Here is a 17,303-nt window from a genome sequence, read left to right as displayed (position 1 = left end):
GCACCCGCCAGATAGCCTCCGTGCTGAGAAAGCTTCCTGTCTGAGGGTGACCATATGGCCCCTGCCTTTGGAGAGCCCGAGTCTGATGGAGGAGACATTCTCTGTCCTGGGAAGCCCCTCGGCCCAGGGTAAAGAGTGTTCTTGCAGGCCCAGGAAGGACACAAGAGTGCCTCGCAACACGTACATTTAGTAACCGTCTGTGAGGGCCCTGGGTGTCTATACTGAGCACGGGAGCGGGAAGCCCGTGGCTGCCTTCGGAGCAAGGTACGTGGTGATCACAAAGCAGTGTGACCGTGAGACGTGCAGGGGTCCCTGGAGAAGCAGCATCAGGGGCTGTACCTGGAGGTCAGCTCTCTGGGTTTCCTGGGCACATCCCACGGACACGCAGCTTCTAGAGCCGCCACTTGATTTTGCTTTTTTAGTCCCCTAGGTCAGACTGTGCCTTTCTCTCCCTTCCGCCCCCTTCATTACGTTGCCTTCGTACTGGGTGCTCTTGTGGCTCTTGTCTGGAGGGCACGAGCCCCCCTTCTCTTCCCCCTCAGATTGTCTATTTCCAAGTCATTTGGGGGCAGAATGGGTCTCCAGCTAAGTGGGTCTGGGGCGAAGGGAGTGAGGAGGATGGAAGGACCAGTGAGAATCAGAAAGCCAGCCTTGGAGGGCTTCTGGAGGAGGAGAAAGAGGCTGATTTCAGTCATGAGAGCCAGGCTGTGGGAGGCATAAACGCTGGGCTCTCTGAGGGGTCCAAGGGGGAGGAGGAGGCAGAGGTGGGCCTATGCCTGGAGACGTCACCTTGGGCTTTATAAAACGGACGTGATCAGGCCACTGCTGAGCCCAGCTCCCCTCTCTGTGGGTGTTCACCCTCCCAAGTAGTGCCTGGAGACCCCACTGAGCTCCGACCCCACCAGAGCCAAGGTAGGTGCAGGGGGTGGGGTGGGGGGCGGAAGGCATCTGCACTTGGAGAAGGGTCTGTCCAGCCCCAGTGAGGATCCCCGGGGAGGAGCAGGAATTTCCTTCTAAGACTGACAAACCTATCCCAGGCAGACAAAGGGGGTGCTGATCTTTCCTGATTTTCACGTTGGCCAGATGATTCTGGGATGTCTCCGTGAATACCCTCACATTTATGAAACCAGGACCTTGGGGATCCCTTACTGTGGAAGGAATAAAGATAGTGAGAGAGCTCTGGCTGGGATGAGAGGCCACAGAAGCATTTGGAGGGAGCTGGGAAACCCCTCAGGGCTCGGGGAGTTCCATAGGACTCCTCCAAGCAGTTCTCCCAACGTATGGATGGTGAGTACAAATCAAACCAAAGCCCCCAGGCACTGTGCTCGCCCCCTACACTGAGAAACTGGGGTTACCCCAGGAAGGAAGCCACCCCACTTCAAAAGCTTTCCCACCACGCCCGGAATCTATTACCCACTAGGTATAAAGCCTGCGGTGGGGGCACAAAAATTGTCCACAGCTGGTCAGCCTCTCCGCCCCGTGAAAGGTGATGGTTCTTTTCCAAACAATTCAACTCTACCATGTGTGTTAAAGGCTTCTGTGCTGGGAAGTAACTGAGAGGAGGGTGTGTGTGTGCGTGTTTGCGCGCATTCTCACCTGGCCAGGTGGTGATATCTACAAGGAGGAGGAGGTGCTACAGGTGGGAGGAGCTTGGAAGAAGGAACACTAACCTAACCACACTGCCTGCCCACCCCCCGACCTTCCCCACTCACCACCCTGCTTCTGCAGAGCCGCCAGAATGCTTCATCTGAAATGCAACACACATGCCCCCCTCGGGCTCTGCCTATTCTGGGATAAAGCCCCCCTATGCCCCTCCTCCAGCCTCACCACTGTCTTTCCTCCCGCAAACCTTCGGTGCTCCCGGCCCTACCGGCCCCTGTGGGACAGCTCCTGCGGCTCCTGCTCGAAATGCCTTCCTTAATCCTGTATTCACGCAGCCGATCCGAGCTTCTTCAGAAACTCAGCTCCGGAGCGCCCCCTGTGGCAAAGCTGCCGCCCCGCTCCGGGATAAGCTCCAAGGGCTCCCCCAGCTCCCCGGGTACCCACACGCCCCCTATCATTTCTGGTGTTATTTTGAAATGGTCGGCTAAGAAGACTCAATTTCTTGAGCTAGATCTGGGGGGGGGGGGGGGCTGGAAACGAGCAACCTTGTGCCTTAGCACACCTGTGACCACCACCACCACCCCCAGCATCTAGAAGAGCGCCCAGCTGGTGCTGTGATGAGGAATGATCTCTGCACTAACCTGGACTGGGCACATGCACGGCCTGAAGCCATAAAAGAAATGGGTTTACACTGCTCTAATGATCTGATCCTGCCTCTTCTCTTTAGAGTACGTGGAGAAAGCCTTGTCTGGGTTTCAGAGCATCCCAGAATCAAAGTCTGTAAGGAAAAGCAACCGAGGGGATAGTCGGTGACCAGCCTGATGCAATGCTCTTTTTCACAGAGAAGCAATATGGTCCAGAGATGGGAGTAACTTGCTCACACCCCACAGGGAGTGGGGCAGAGCTGGGGCCAGGCTTCATGTTCTTGATCCCACTTCGGCAGTCTTCCTCTCTGCCCCATTCCCAGGTCCTGGAGAGGAATGGGGGGTGGGGCAAGAACAAAAGTATGGACAGGGCTGAGCAAACCATTAGCAGCCTTCAGGCACCTGTGATAGTACCTCCCCTCCCACTCGCCACGCCCCCCACCACCCCCACAGAGGCTCTGGTCAACACCCTTTTTGTCCAGCCTTTGGACCTGCCTCCCCATCAGTTTGTCTTTACTCATGTTTGTTGGACAATCTCAGAGTGCCGGATGACTCTTTCAAAGGCAACTCAACCTGAGAGCTGGAAGGGCTGGGGTGGGGGCGGGGCCTGAGAGGGAAGGCAAAAGGGACCTAGTGATGGCTGGGTTCGCAGCTCCCATCTCAGCGGCCAAAATCACAAGGTCAGTTCAATTCCTATCATCTTGGAGCCCATGAAGAATAGAATAAGGAGACAATTGACCCGATGAATCAGGGAAAGGTTTTTTTCTCTTCTTTGTATTATGGACAGTAAGACAATTTAGTGACAGTCCTCAAGGCTTATGTGAAGGGCTATGAGGGAGAATAAGATGATTTCCTCTTTCTTCCTTTTTTCTTGAAAAATGAAAGGAATGGAGTCTCTTGCAGCAGGAGGGAGCTGGGCCAGGTTCTGGAAGGTACAATCTCACAGGAGAGTTGAGCACAAGAAGTCCAGGATGTATCCAGAGCCCTGCACAGAGCTCCCAGGCTCCAGAAAATGTCTGGACCTCAGCGCGCTCCACTCAGTGGAGCTCCTTGCCCTGCTTGACTTCATCCCTCCCTCCTCACCCCTACACACTGCCTCTCACTCTTGGGCTCTCCTCTTCTCTTCACATTGGGCTCTGTCCCCAACACCCAGCCCACAAAACCATGCACCTGGCTTAGTCTCCTCCCCCTCCCTCTGTCTCAGCCTCAGGACACTGACAGGACCTGGGCCTCCTCACCACGATGAACTCACTGGTCTCGTGGCAGCTGATGCTTTTCCTCTGTGCCACTGTCTTCAGGGAAACATTTGAAAAGGAGGTACCCGTGGAGAACCCTGGACCAACAGGTATGCATTGTCTGGGAGGAAAGGGGGGAGTTGTTGCAAAGGAGAGGGAGGCTAGTCTATTGATGTGAGTTTCACACTGCATTTAATGGGAACCTAAGACTAACCCATGCAACCCCATTAATTGGGGACCCCATTAATCTTGCAAGTAAGGGATGGCTTACTACTCTCTCTGGGCATCCGTGGGCCCCCCTAGGTTCAGGTGCTTGTTAACCACTGAGCTCCTTCGTGGTCTTCTCCCACTGCGTGCTCTGCTCTACACCAGCCACCTGTCTGAGCAGATCCGTTGGGGAGGAATTTACTAGGCAAGTTTCTTTCATCAGTGATCTCGGGCCCTTTGTGGGGAATTGGAAAAAAAAAATAAAGACTTAAACAAAAGGACAGATCCTCACTACTAGTCAACCTTATGAGTCCATGTGCAACTGATTAGCTGGAGAAACTGAGGCGCGAAGATAAAGAAGCCTCCCCAAAGTCAACCAAATGCCGCAGCATCCCAGCAGGTGCGGGAGTTGCCAAGAGTGTGTCTCTGAGGGGCACAAGCCGGTCCCCGAGACAGAAGTTGTGGGTTTAACACCGCTTGGGGGTCAGTTTTCTGGGCAAACTAGCACGGAGCTTAGCCTCTCCGGCCCGCAGTTCTGCTATGGAACTCGGAGCGTACCCTCTACACACCGGATACCATCCAGCCCGGAAGATAGCCCAGAACAAAGAGGGTATGGCCCTGTGCGGGGGAGGAGGGGGTCCTTGGCCAACAGTGTCTTTTCTCCGGGATCAGGTATTCTTTCTGGCTGAGCGAGGCTCTCCCACAGAATAACACTCCCGCAGCCCGAGGGATGTTGACCTGTTGGCTCTTTCGGGCAAATGGCTTTAGGTGAGGCCAGAAACAGTATAGCCTGAGCAGTAATCCTACCGCAGGGATGATGGGCTTAGCCAGGAAGGAAGCCATCATCCCTCCGGGGCCTCAGCCAGGCCCGAAGCAAGTCAGGAGGGGCCTTCTAGAAAGACAAGCATTAACTCTGAACCACGCCCACACTCCTCTTCTCCAAAGTATGCCAAGGCATTGAGGAGCAGGGCCCAAAGCCAACGACCCCCCCCCCAACACACACCCACTCACACACCAAGCCTCATTTCCACTAATCTCGTGCCACTATTGGCTGGGGTTCTTGTCTACTCCGAGCTAGCGGCACTATTTTCCTGCCAAAAATTAGAGTGAACTTAACAAGCCTTTTGCATGTGAAGTGGGTTCCAAATTAGCCTTGTTAGCCCTCAGCGTGAAGGGGAGAGATTATACCGACAGCGGGGGAGGTGAGCAGGTCAAGGTGACCCAGATCATTTCCCATTCTCCACGGAGTCCTCCTGGAGCTCATTAGGGGTCGGAGTAATTGGGGAGGGCTATGGGGCACAGTGGTCCTAGTTCTGCTCTCGTTTCTGTAACTACAAGCTGTTCATTCACTTTTATATATTTAATAAGCATCTGAGGCCCTACTGCGGGCACATCACTGTTTCAAGCACTCAGAGAAAGAGCTAAATGAACATGGCTCCCACCACCCCAGGAGCTCCCGCCGTGCAGGAGCCCTATGCAGAGACAGGAGGGAGGGCCCGGCAGGGAGCCAAGAGCGTCCTTGAAAGCTGAGTGTCCAGCAAATACTGCAGGCTTATTTCCAAGCTCTACCGCGTTTGCTTCCAAAAAGGAAATAATTTAATATAAAAGATGTTTAAGATCATCCTGGAAAACCTTTGAAACCGAAGCTGTGTAGAAAGAGAGAGGAGCCATCCGAGCTGAGACGGCAGGGTCCTGCCTCGCCTTGCGCTCTGGGTTTCCTAGAGGTCAAGGAAAGAAAGGCAAGCACAGGTTAGGGACGTGAGCCCGTGTTCCAAAGCCGTCTCTCCCCGGACCCTGGCCTCACCGCAGCCTCTCTCTGTGGCTCTGTCCTAGGCCAGCGGCTGGGACCCCAGGCTCTCGTGGCCCCGTGGGAGCAGAGCCAGCGGTGCGCGGAGAGGAAGGCAGCCGGGGCTCAGTCCAGCCCGCGGGGGGCTTCGCTGTGCCCGCCTCCCGAGAGCCCCGCGGGGCCCCAGCGGCGGGGCCTGTGCGCCCCCCGCAGCCGCCTGATCCCCGCCCCCCGGGGCTCGGTGCTGGTGCAGCGGGAAAAGGACCTGCCCGCCTACAACTGGAACTCCTTCGGCCTGCGCTACGGCAAGCGGCAGACTGCACCCCCCGCGAGACTGGGCGGGGGCGCCTGGCGTGGCTGAGCTCGGGGTGCAGGTGGGGGTGGGGGAGGGCGTGTACTTCAAACCCGGACTAGGGAACCCGGCTTGCGGGGTTGGTGGGAGGGAAGGGCAGTGGGAAGGGGACTGGAGTTTCCGTCCGGAAGTAATAAAGGGAAAACTGCAGACACACCGAGTGATTTGTGGCTAATTTCTGCGAGCAGCGCAGATGAGATTGTTTTCCTTCTCTCCTCACTTGGATCTTTTGCTGATTGTAAGATAGCTTTTCGCGTTATCAAGCACAGATAACAGTGCTTTTCGAACTAGAGACTCGAAGGACCAGATTGGTTTTTTCCCCCAGTCTGGGGCAGATCAATACTTACAAACCCACGCAGAGAATCACTAAAAAACTGAAAATTTTTTTTAAATAACTGAAGAGAAACCCAAACTGGATGCTGTTTCGGTCTTTCAGCAATATCGGGTTTCTGTTAAAATTTCTGAAGCTGTCTTCTTCATGCCTAGGCCTCTCTGATTGCCCACAGGTTACAACATTTTGCAGAGGGCCATGAGCCTTGGCCCTCACTCTGAGCAGCACTGATCTAGGCCTGGGGGAGACGGCGTCTGTATACAGCCAGCGGGACAGCTTGATCTGGAAGACGATGCCAACCACTGCCCTGTCGGCAGCCCCACAGTCAGACCGCCACTGGGGCACTCGGACGGAGGCCCTGATGCCCCACTCGGCATGCAAGGGGGTGTCAGAAATGGCCTGGCCGTCCATGCCCCTCCCTCAAGGAAAGCCCCGGATGGGTCTACTTCTTTACGTGTATCTCTTTTCTGCACCCTTGGATTCACCCAGAAGGCTGGGCATGTGGTAGCCCCATTTTCGCAGGAGAGAACCCTGAGGGTCTGAAAGATACATAACTCCCTGAAGGCACACAGCCCCTGAGCAGCAAGCCTCATCAGGTTCCCAACACCAGCACCTGGCTCCCCCGCTTTACAGTCAGCCCCGAGACTCCATCTGAGCCAGCCAGGCCTGGACATCGGAAAGGTCAGTCTGCCTTGTGGGGACGTTCTTGGAGGCCCCCCAGGAGAGCTGGGGTGTTGGTTGCTGCGCTAAGTAGTAGAGGCTGGTCAGTAGGGAAACAGAGGAAATCCACCCCTCCGTCCACAGGAAAACCCAGCCCTATTAGGCAGCCCGCACCTACTCCTACCCTGCTTGGTCTGGGATGGAACTGTTCTTTCCCAGAAGGATTATGGGGCCACCGGCATCCCGTGAAGTGCCCCAGTGTTCCACCCATTACAGAAACCAGGACTCCACTGAATGAAGGCGGATGCGTTGCTATAGCAATGAGATGGGCTGCCATGGGAACAGGACAACCTGCCCCACCCCCATCTCTATCCTGAAACCGTCTTCCAGGATCTTTCAAATTATCCCTGCTGTGGTGAGCTTCCGTCCTAGCGCTGCAGGACAGGGCCACGTGTTTCCAAGGCCCTTCCTCCCCCAAACAGCCTTAGGGCGCCTCTCTGTGCCTCTGGGAGAGAAGTCTTATCAACACCTATCTGAGAAGTGAGTTATCCTATTCTTTCTGACCCAGGACTCAGAGGAAGACTGTGGGTGGGAAGAGGCTGAGGGGTCTCAAACGTGCTGTTAGGCAGCCCCGCTTTACAAAAGTCCCTGCGGAGCCCCCCTCGTCCTTCCTCACAGCCTTAGGTTTAGGCAGATAGGAGATAAGAGCACGCATGTGTGTGTGTGCACATGTGTGTGCGTGTGCAGGCACACGCGTGCTGCTTCAGGGAGAGGCTCTGTCTTACAAGAAGCAAGCCTGTCTGTGTGAAGAGGGCATGTGGAAGGAGTGAATATGAGAACCACGTGCACATTCATACACACGTGTCTGTGTGACCCTGTGTGTGCTGTGGGCCCCTCTAACTACACTCCAGGCTTTATCAAGTGCCCCCCAGGACGCCTGTTCTAGCTGAGTCAGAAGCCCAGCTTCAGCAGGAGGGGAGCTGGTCCCCCGCTTCTTGCCCCAGGACTGCAGCCTCGAAGACTCTGGGCTTTCCAGTTCTTCGCCCCGTATCTTGGGACAAAGGGATCTTCGGTTTCATAGGGTTCCCAGCCTGACTCTGCTCCCTAAATTGGAAGGGAGGTTCAATGCAGGCTGGAGGCTGTGAGGGGCTATACACATTCCTGGCCCCAGGGGCTCCCATCAGCCTCTCCAGACTTTCTGGGTGAGCCGGGATTGCTAGGGCACCAGAGCCCGTGGCATGGAGGTAAGCCTGCACTCACACCCATTTCTTCCTGGGATCTCTGGACAGTCCCCAAGGGACCAATAATCAGGAGGGTCTGGGCTGGAGGAAGGGAAGGAGGCAGGGTCTCTTCCCAAGTTCCACCCCTTTTGGGAAGCCTGTTAGAATAGCAGGGAGCTGGTCTCAGATCCCCATGGAAAGGCATGGGGGACAGGCATGTTTCTGCCTCGAGTATCACTCGTCCTATATTGACAAGGAACGGGCAAGTACGTGCAGTGTGCTAGGCTGCCCCCTTCATCCTCACAGCAACCTCATGAGGTGCACAATGTCATTCCCTTGGACAAAAGAGAGAAACTGAGGCTGGGGGAGGGTAACGGGCATGCCCAAAGTTACATAGCAGAAAAGCTCCAGAGCTGAGAGCTCGGTCCCCCACATTCTCACTCCAAACACCACAGTCTCCCTACACACCACCATGGTCCCTTTCTCTCTAGCCCTGTTGTGCGTGGGGCCACCCCTTTCCCTGCATGATTTGTCTTGGGGAGCAGGGCTGGCAGCCAGTGTGACCTCGAACTGATCCCTCTCCAGCTTTTTTTAGAAGATTTTTTTATTTTTATTTTTATTTTTATTAGAGAAATGGAGAGAGAATGCAAGTAGGCAGAGCGGCAGGCAGAGAGAGAGAGAGGGAGAAGCAGGCTCTCTGCTGAGCTGGGGCTCAATCCCAGGACCCTGGGATCATGACCTGAGCTGAAGGCAGCCGCTTAACTGACTGAGCCAATCAGGCACCTCACCTCTTCAGCTTTGATAACAACACCGTCAAGGTTACCAAAGACCAGAGCAGGCCTCCTCCCCTCCAAGCTCCTGTCAAGGAGCCAGACATCTGAATTTTGCCCTTTTGTTCTCCTTCTCTCTCCGGAAGTGGCCTCTGCAGTCTTGGCATGACTTGGTCACAGGGCATGACGGGAGGCAAGTCCAGGGAGAGCCAGCCGGGCCTCCCTCACCTTCAGTGCTGGCTGCCAGTCTACAGCCGTCAGAGCCCAGTGCATCTCTGTGCTTGCCTCAGAGCTGGGAGCCCCAGGACAGGACACACAGTCGTCCCCCCCCGCCCCACACACCTTCTCAGGTTCTGTTTGCTTCTGTTTTCTCGAAAGCTATCCAATATAGTCTCTCTCTCTCTTTTTTAAAGATTTTATTTATTTATTTGACAGACAGAGATCACAAATAGGCAGAGAGGCAGGCAGCGAGAGAGGAAGGGAAGCAGGGTCCCTGCTGAGCAGACAGCCCGATGTGGGGCTCGATCCCAGGACCCTGGGATCATGACCTGAGCCAAAGGAAGAGGCTTTAACCCACTGAGCCATCCGGGCGCCCTGTCCAATATAGTCTTAACTACTGTCCTTTCAGTGTGTTACCTCCACAAAACCTTTAAAAAGTACCACTTTGGACACATGGCTGTCTGCTCCCTCCCAAAGCCCCTTACGAAAGACACCAAAGGAACAGAGAGGTATGAATTCTCAAGGACAAAGAGAAGGGACAGAAAGCCGCAGCAAATGAGAAATAACGAGCAGATTTTGAAGATGGCAAGTAGACTAAGGGCTTGGCAGAATGAGGGAAGCTGCCACCTCAACACCAGCGAAGGAGGTTCCTGAGGCATTCCAGGACAGTCTCAGGACTGGGAGGTGCTGGGCTGAATTCTGGACTGAAAATGGCAGAGGCAGCATTGGCGGGGCGGGGGGGGGGGTTGCTGGCTGGAAATCTGAACACAGAGCACTCAGACTTCTGCATCCCCCTCCCCAGTCCACACAGCCAGGCTACGCCCCTGGAAGAGGCTAGAGCTTCGTCCCTTGAGGACACAGTGGAGACCTTGAGTCATGGGAATACAGGCACCATGAAGTTGGAGCTGAAGAGGGTGGCTAAAAAGACAGTGTGAAAGTCTGAGGATGTCTATCCAGCCCCATCCCAAATCTCTGTTCCCAGATGTAGGTAGCAAAGTGTTACCTCGCCAGAGAGAAGGCCCCAGAGAGAAGACCTCGGGTATGGACATTGGAGATGCCTATCTTCATCCATCTGGGCTGCTCTAACAAAATAGTATAGACTGGGTCGCTTAGAAACAACAGAAATTTGGGGATGCCTAGGGGGCTCAGTCAGTTAAGCGTTTGCTTTTGACTCCGGTCATGATCCCAGGGTCCCGGGATCGAACCCTGCACCAGGGTCCCTGCCCAGTGGAGAGTCTACTTCTCCCTCTGACCCTGCCCCTCTTGTGCTCTCTCTCTCTCACTCACTCTCAAATAATTAAATAAAATCTCCAAAAACAACAGAAATGTATTTCTCACAGCTCTGGAGGCTGGAAGTCCAAGATCAAGGGGGCCCAGATTCACTGTTTGGTAAGGGTCCACTACCTCGTTCATGATGGCTGTCTTTTTGCTGTGTCCACGTATGGCAGGAAGGAGGAGAGACCTCTCTGAGGTCTCTTTTCTTAGGGGACTAATCCCATTCAAGAGGGCTCTACCCTTATGACCCTATCACCTCCCATCACTTTGGGGGATAGGATTTCAACATATGACTTTGAGAAGACACAAGCATTCAGCCTACAGTAGTGCTCCAGAGAAAAGCCAGCTCAGAACCCCCATCTAAAGAGGGGTGACCTGGCATAAGCCTGCTGTGCACACTGAATTTCTAGGCCATGCCACCTGACTCTCAACCATGAACCGAGAGCCATAGAGTCCTGGGGATTTGTAAAAAACCTCATCTGGGTGGAGACCAAACCAAAGAAACACAAAGAACACAGAGACATCATTTAAAACAAAAAACAAACCAACTGGTCTGTAATTAATATCCTCAGGGGGCATAAGAGAGAATTCTACATCCATAAAACAAGTAGTGGATGTAATAAATGAAGAATAGTCAAGAATTAGAAAAGGCCCGCCGAAGTATAAAATATAGGAGAAGAAAAAAATGCTTAGAAAAATTGAAGAGTTGGGAACCTAAAGTTAAGGAAATCTCCTAGAAAGTAAATTAAAAAAAAAAAAAAAAAAAACCAGGAGAGGAGCGCCTGGCTGGCTCAGTCGGTTGGTTGCGATGCCTTAAAAATAAAATCTTTAAAAAAAGAGAGAGAGAGAGAACTCAGGAGATAAAATATACAATACTTAGAAAACAAACAACTTGCAGTATGTTACTAATGCGAGTTCCAGAAAAGAGAAGAGAGCATAGGAGGGAAGAAATGATCAAGGAATCAAATGCAAGACAGTTTTCCAGAACGAACGGAAGCACATGGATTTCCAGATTGAGGGCACGCGCTGAGCCCTGGAAGAGACCCACACCAGGGACCCGGAAACGGTGGCCCACGCCCCCAGAGATAAAGCCACCGGAGCGACTAGACTCAAGAGTGGCACCAGACTTGTGAAAATCTGAAAAACAACTTCCAATTTCAGAGGGAAAATATATTTCAACCTAGAATTCTATTCACACCCAAACTAGAAAGAGGAAGCGTGGAACGGAAACATTTGTAGATGAGCCAGGCCTGGAAGCGTTGACTTGTCTGGCACGCTCTCTCGTTAAGCTCTAAGCGCATGCTCAGTTGGCAGAAGTGCAGCCCGAGGACAGGAGCACCCCCCACCCACAGCCTGGACGCAGTGGGGAGCCGCCAAGAGGACCCCAGGCCACGGTGTGCCGCCAGGGGGCGCCTCGGTGGCTCAGGCGGTTTAGTGGGCCCATTCTTGGTTCCAGCTCAGGTCAGGATTTGAGAATCAGAGCGAGCGGAGTGGGCTTGAGATTCTGTCTCTCCTTCTGCCCCTTCTCCCTCTCTCCCCACCACTCAAAAAAAAAAAAAAAAAAAAAAGTGTGCCGCCAGCCTGGGAACTGGGAGCTTCCAGGAGAAAATCCCACTGATGAGTCCGTGAACATGGCACAAGGCAGGGAGGGGGGTTGGAGTTTGGAGGATCCGGGCTGAATTCACAGGCTCATAGGAAAACAAGGAGTGGGAAGAAGACGAAGGGGTTTTCAGTGATGAACTTAAGGAAAAGCAAAAAATTACATGGGGAAGGAATTGCATTATAGACTGTGAATAATAATTGAATTATAATAATGTAAACAAGGACTTCTGATTTTGTCAAAATTGGAGGGGTGGAGTATGAGAGAGAGAAATCTTCACTGCCATGAAAGGAGATCAATAAATAATGTATGAGATAGAAAAAAATTAAGAAATGGAAGGAGGAGCATAACCTTGGGAAGTATAAAAGACCGACAATAGCAAATAGCCCGGAGAGTCCAAAGGTGGAGTTGTCTCAGGGCACCTGGGTGGCTCAGTCGGTGAAGGGTCTGCTTTCTGCTCTGGTCATGATCTCCGGGTCCTGGGGTCCTGGGATAGAGCCCTTGCTTTAGGCTCCCTGCTCGGCAAGGCGTCTGCTTCTCCCCACTCTCCACCCCCACTGGTGCTCTCTCTCGAATAAATACATAAAATCTTAGAAAAGAAAAAAGGTGGTGCCTCTGTGTAGCAGGACTGAGGGCTGGGGCTGGAAGCTGGCGGGTGGGCAGTGAGGGGACAGAAGGGGGAACTGGGGGCTGGGGCAGGACTCATGACTGCTAGGTTTCATTATCAGCCTTTTAGTTCTATTTTTTTTTAAGATTTTATTTATTTATTTGACAGAGAGAGATATCACAAGTCAGCGGAGATGCAGGCTGAGAAAGAGGAGGAAGCAGGCTCCCTGCTGAGCAGATCCCAGGACCCTGGGATTATGACCTGAGCTGAAGACAGAGGCTTTAACCCACTGAGCCACACAGGCGCCCTGTTTTGTTTTGTTTGTTTGTTTTACCAAAGTGTTTATTTTTCTGTAAGAGATGGCTGGCTCAGTCAGTAGAGCATGTGACTCTTGATCTTGGGGTTGTGAATTCAAGTCCCACGTTGGGCGTTGGGCGTAGAGCTTACTTTAAAAAAAAAATAGATGGAAAGTAGGAAAAACAGAAAGGAGAGAGGGAAGGAGGGAGAAAGGAAGAGGTCCATTTTCTAGGAAGGTGTTCTTGGGGTATCTTTTCCCTAACAACCCTGCCCCACCCCAGCTCTCCTCCTGCTGGTGACGCATTGGCACCTAAATCCCTAAGCACCTTCCATCAGACACCCAGCCTGCATCACCACGACTGTCCGCACCACCACACACACACACACACACACACACACTCACACACTCTCTCTCTCTCTCTCTCTCTCTCTCTCCCCCTCCCTCCCTCCCTCCCTCCACTGAGAGCTCCTTTATTTGCACACCATCCTCTGGCAAAGGGATCTTTCCAGTTTAAGCTTTTTTGGTTAATGAAACAGAACTCCGTCACCATTTGGAGGAAAGCAGTTTATGAAGTTCCTCATTTTCATGCCTCAGAGTTTGGCATCTGGTCCCAGGATCCTGGGCGCATCTCCTCTCAGGGACACCCACTGACCAGAATCTCCCACCAGCCCCTGCCAGTCCTCTCTCCCCCTCAAACCCCCACAGCTCCCAAGACCTGTGTGACCTGCCTTCCATTTTCCTGCATCATCACCTGAACAGGCCTCCGGTTGGGATCACCCCAACCCCATAGCTGAGTTCCGGTTCCTCCCAGGTTCCCAGAACAAGCTGATAAGGACACTTGATCCTCTCGGCCCCTGTCCCGAGCTCTGAGGCTCTGGTCCCAGTCCCCGTGCCTCCTCCAGAGCTCTCCAAGTAATTACTGCTGGAGGACCCACCCACACACGGCAGCCTGGGCTAATTATTAAACTCCATTCTGGGTCTTTCTTTCCCTCTCAAGGCCCCAGCTGCTCATCACTGCTGAGCTCAGTTCCCCCATCTGATTGAAAAATTCCTCCAAAAAAAAAAAAGAAAGAAAAATCCCTCTAAGCAGCCATCTGGGGCCCTCCAGGGTTGGGGAGTTCAGCGTGATGTGGGCAGGAGGTCAGGTAGAAGAAAGACATGTCTGTTTTTTTATCTTTTCTCCTGCTTCCCTGTTCATTCTTTATGGACAGATGCAGGACCAGCCAGAAGACGTTTATCTCCTCAACCCGTAAGGTCAATTTCCACCTTCTTACCCCTTCCCCAGGGCGGTGGTCGTGGCAAGAGTTTCCCACTAAATTAACAATGGCCAGAATAAATCCAAGCCCTGCTCTCAACAGCATAAATCAGGCTCTTGGAGCAGCTAGCCTTCTCTCCCTCCCTCCTCGACCTCCACTCAGCACTCCCAGCCTTGGTCACAACACCCAAATCTCCTTGGGATCAGTATCATGGAGCAAAGTGGGATTTGGGGCCATTTTTAGAGAAACCGTGGGTACCCCTTGTCTCCTGAGAGAGACCCCGGCTCTGGAAGTCCCAGCTCCACCCCGCACACGCGGCCGTGGGATCTGACCAGAGGGCCAGGCTCAGGCAGGATTTATACTTTCCCTGTCAGGTTCTCATGTCCGGGCTCTGCCCCCACTGGGAAAGGGCAGGTGTAACACACTTCCCTTGGCCTCCACCAGCTCCATGACCCCCGACCTCGAGGTGACGCAGCCTGGGGCCTAGATGTGGGATCCTGGGGAGCCTCCATGAGAAAAAATACACCCTGGGCGGACTGGGGCTTGGGAGATAGCCTGATAAGGGGCCCACAGCCCCCACACAGCCATAGGGCAGAGAGGAGAGACTCCCATGGTAAAGCCATCTATCTCCCTCTGGATTATCCCCAAGACAATGGAAATGGTAGAGTCACATGTCGGGCCACCTGGCAGGAAGTCGGGACACCTGGCAGGAAGTCGGGACCCACGGAATCCTAGATCCCAGGGCTGACTGTCCCAGGATCAGGGCATACCTCCCGGCAGGGTACTCGCTCCCATTGGGCAGTGCTGAATGCTAACCCATTCCTTCCTGGAAGCCAGCTAAACCCGGGCTCTTTCTCCCTGCCACTCCTCCCCCAGGACCTCTCTTCTGTACCATGGGGCTGTACCAACAGGTCTGGCTCTTCTCCCCTGGGAAGATCCTTCTAGAGGTTTCTCTCCTGGCTCAGCCTCTGTGTGTGGAGAGCCCTCCAGGAATCCTCGCCCATTCCCACTCCAGACCACGAACCGCCTGCTTGGATGTAGGAGCTAGCTGGTCTCTGGTCTCAGGCTCCCCGGTCGAGGAGTTCAGAAGGGGGCCTGAGGGGAGCTGGGTAAAGAGCAAGGAACCTCTCTCTCAGCCTCTGAGCCGCAGTGACAGGGGCGGAGGGGGCACCGGAGACAGTTACTTCTGGGCACTGCCACCCCTTGGAAGCTGATTCCTCGCCTGGCCTGTCTGCCCACATCCTGGGGGGCGCCTCCTCCATCTCACAGCTGCTCCCCTGTGGGTTGTCCCCACTCCTGACTCACACCTGTGTCCCACAGCTGGTGGCGTTTGGTTAGAGAGTGCCTAGGGCCACAGGGCACCCACGTCTGTGGGCTGGAATCCCCAGCCCTGTCTTTGTCCCAGAAGAGCCTTATCAACCTAGAATGTATCTCAGGACCCTGCCTCCCCGAGCCGCCGCCACTGCTACTGGGTGTCTAAGCAGCAGCTAGGTGCTGGGTGCTGGCCTTCAAAGAGCTCCCCCACTCTAAAAAGCACCAGGCCCCTCTTTTGAATCCCATGGCTCTGCCAGGCATGTCTGACACCCAGAGCCACACAGAGGGGCTGGGGTCACAGGACGAGCGCTCAGCTCATCCCTCCCTGAGCTCTCTGAAGCCCCAGCTTCCTCGTCTGAACAGTGGGCACCAGAGCACCTCCTTCCTCGGGCTGCCGAGAGAATAGAGAACACTCCATGGGGCAGGACAGGGGCTCCGTAAAGTGGAAGGGGGTCCCTCGCATTCAGAGGCAGCCTCCGGGCTGACACTATCTCCCCACTTGCTCTCCCTGCCCCTGCTGCTCCTTCTGCTTGGGCCTTGGAGAGGGGTGCAGGGAGGGAGTGGTTAGTGCCCTGCACTGGCCAGGATAGGTCACAAGCTTGTCAGGGTCTCAGATGGGAAAGGAGACCATCTCACCCTTCAGTCCCCCTCCTGAGATTCCCGACTGACTCTCCATCAGCAGAGAGCCCCAAGGTGGGGACAAGTGCAATTCTGGGGCAGGACATCCACCCTTTAGCAGCTGCCCCCCCACACCGGATATGGCTGCTGCAGGGGAGATCCGGGGCCACGCACCAGCTATGAATTAGGACCCGTTATATAGAGCCCCTGCTAGGTCTCGGTTTCCTCCTGTGTTAAAGGAACACTGGTCCACTTGCCTCCCAGGGCTGACGTGGACATTGGGAGGAGACCCTTCTCCCAGGCCCTTCTTCTTTGTGTGGGACCTTCCCCTCCCCACTCGCTGCTGTCATTTCCGGTTGTGCCGGTCCCACCCCCTCGTTTATCAAAGACTCTGGCTTCTGACTTACAGCCTTCCTCTACCCTATGCCCTCTGTGATCCTTCTAGATGACATCACCATCCACGCAGACAGTGACCTGGCCAGCACCCTGGCCTCTCGGCTCCTTGAGCGCCCTCTGGCCAAGGACCTCACCCCCACGTCCTGCTCTGGTTTTGCCATAGCTTGTCACTGCTCTACCTTGAAAAAGACTCTCTCAAATGTCCCACCCTTGACCAGCCCTTTGTCATCTGCCCTCTTTAGGCTTCAGCTGTTCCTAACCCCCTGCTCTTTCTTTGCTCATGGTCCTCCGCTTCCTTCCCGTTCGTCCATCCTGCCCTATGCTGTCCTTCTTTCCCCTTCTAGGCCACGGTCTATCATTCTATACTATTTTTGCCAGGACCCTAAATCCCTTTGTCCCTCCTCTTTGATCACCACACCTGGCACCATCCCAGCCCTGGGTGAAGCCAGCCACACATTGTCCTGGGGCTCGTGCCCCAGCACTCAAGCACTGTGGTGGGAGCAGGGAGGCAGAGGACAGGGCAGACTGGCTTCCAACAAAGGTGTGATCTCCAGCCATTCAATGTCCCTTCCTCCCAGAAACCCTCTCCATTTCCCTAGTCAGCTCCTTCTCACTTTCCCTATCTCAAGCCTCCTCCATGTCCCTCATGCCTCCAGACCCCATCCATCCCCAAGTCGCAGCAGAGGTCCTTGCTCCCAACTTGTCTGAGAAGCTAATAGTCGCCACAGAGAAAGGTCCTTGGCTTCTGGGCCTGGCAGGTAAACGACTCCGGGCAGGTCCCCTGCACGCTCGTCTTCCTTTCTCCTGCTCAGGAGTCTTGCAGTGGTGGTCATCCCACCTCTCCACTGAGTCCTTTCTAGGCACTTAAATATATTCAACTCCCTCCCACCATTAGAAAGAAAGGAGGGGAGCA

The 17,303-nt window shown here is 54.2% G+C and overlaps 1 protein-coding gene across 1 annotated transcript; it reads left to right on the top strand.

Annotated features, from left to right (window-relative positions):
• Positions 1-3,488: 3,488 nt before the first annotated feature.
• On the top strand, positions 3,489-5,835 carry LOC111150938 (KiSS-1 metastasis-suppressor). The gene is made up of 2 exons (XM_022508633.1): positions 3,489-3,591; positions 5,522-5,835. The coding sequence occupies exons 1-2, from the start codon at positions 3,489-3,491 to the stop codon at positions 5,833-5,835; spliced, it is 417 nt and encodes a 138-aa protein (XP_022364341.1).
• Positions 5,836-17,303: the final 11,468 nt, after the last annotated feature.

The sequence above is a fragment of the Enhydra lutris genome, unplaced genomic scaffold, assembly GCF_002288905.1.
Source record: "Enhydra lutris kenyoni isolate GAN:26980312 unplaced genomic scaffold, ASM228890v2 scaffoldscaffold25, whole genome shotgun sequence".
In the NCBI taxonomy this organism is placed as follows: Eukaryota; Metazoa; Chordata; class Mammalia; order Carnivora; family Mustelidae; genus Enhydra; species Enhydra lutris.
Note: the sequence above shows the minus strand (reverse complement) of the source record. Positions and strands in the feature narration are given on the sequence as shown.

What these genes read in the sequence shown, in the direction of transcription:
- LOC111150938 (XM_022508633.1), top strand. Translation starts at nt 3,489, where the DNA reads ATGAACTCACTGGTCTCGTGGCAGCTGATGCTTTTCCTCTGTGCCACT. An exon ending in GGAGAACCCTGGACCAACAG is followed by an intron (nt 3,592 to 5,521) that starts GTATGCATTGTC and finishes GCTCTGTCCTAG; the next exon opens with GCCAGCGGCTGGGACCCCAG.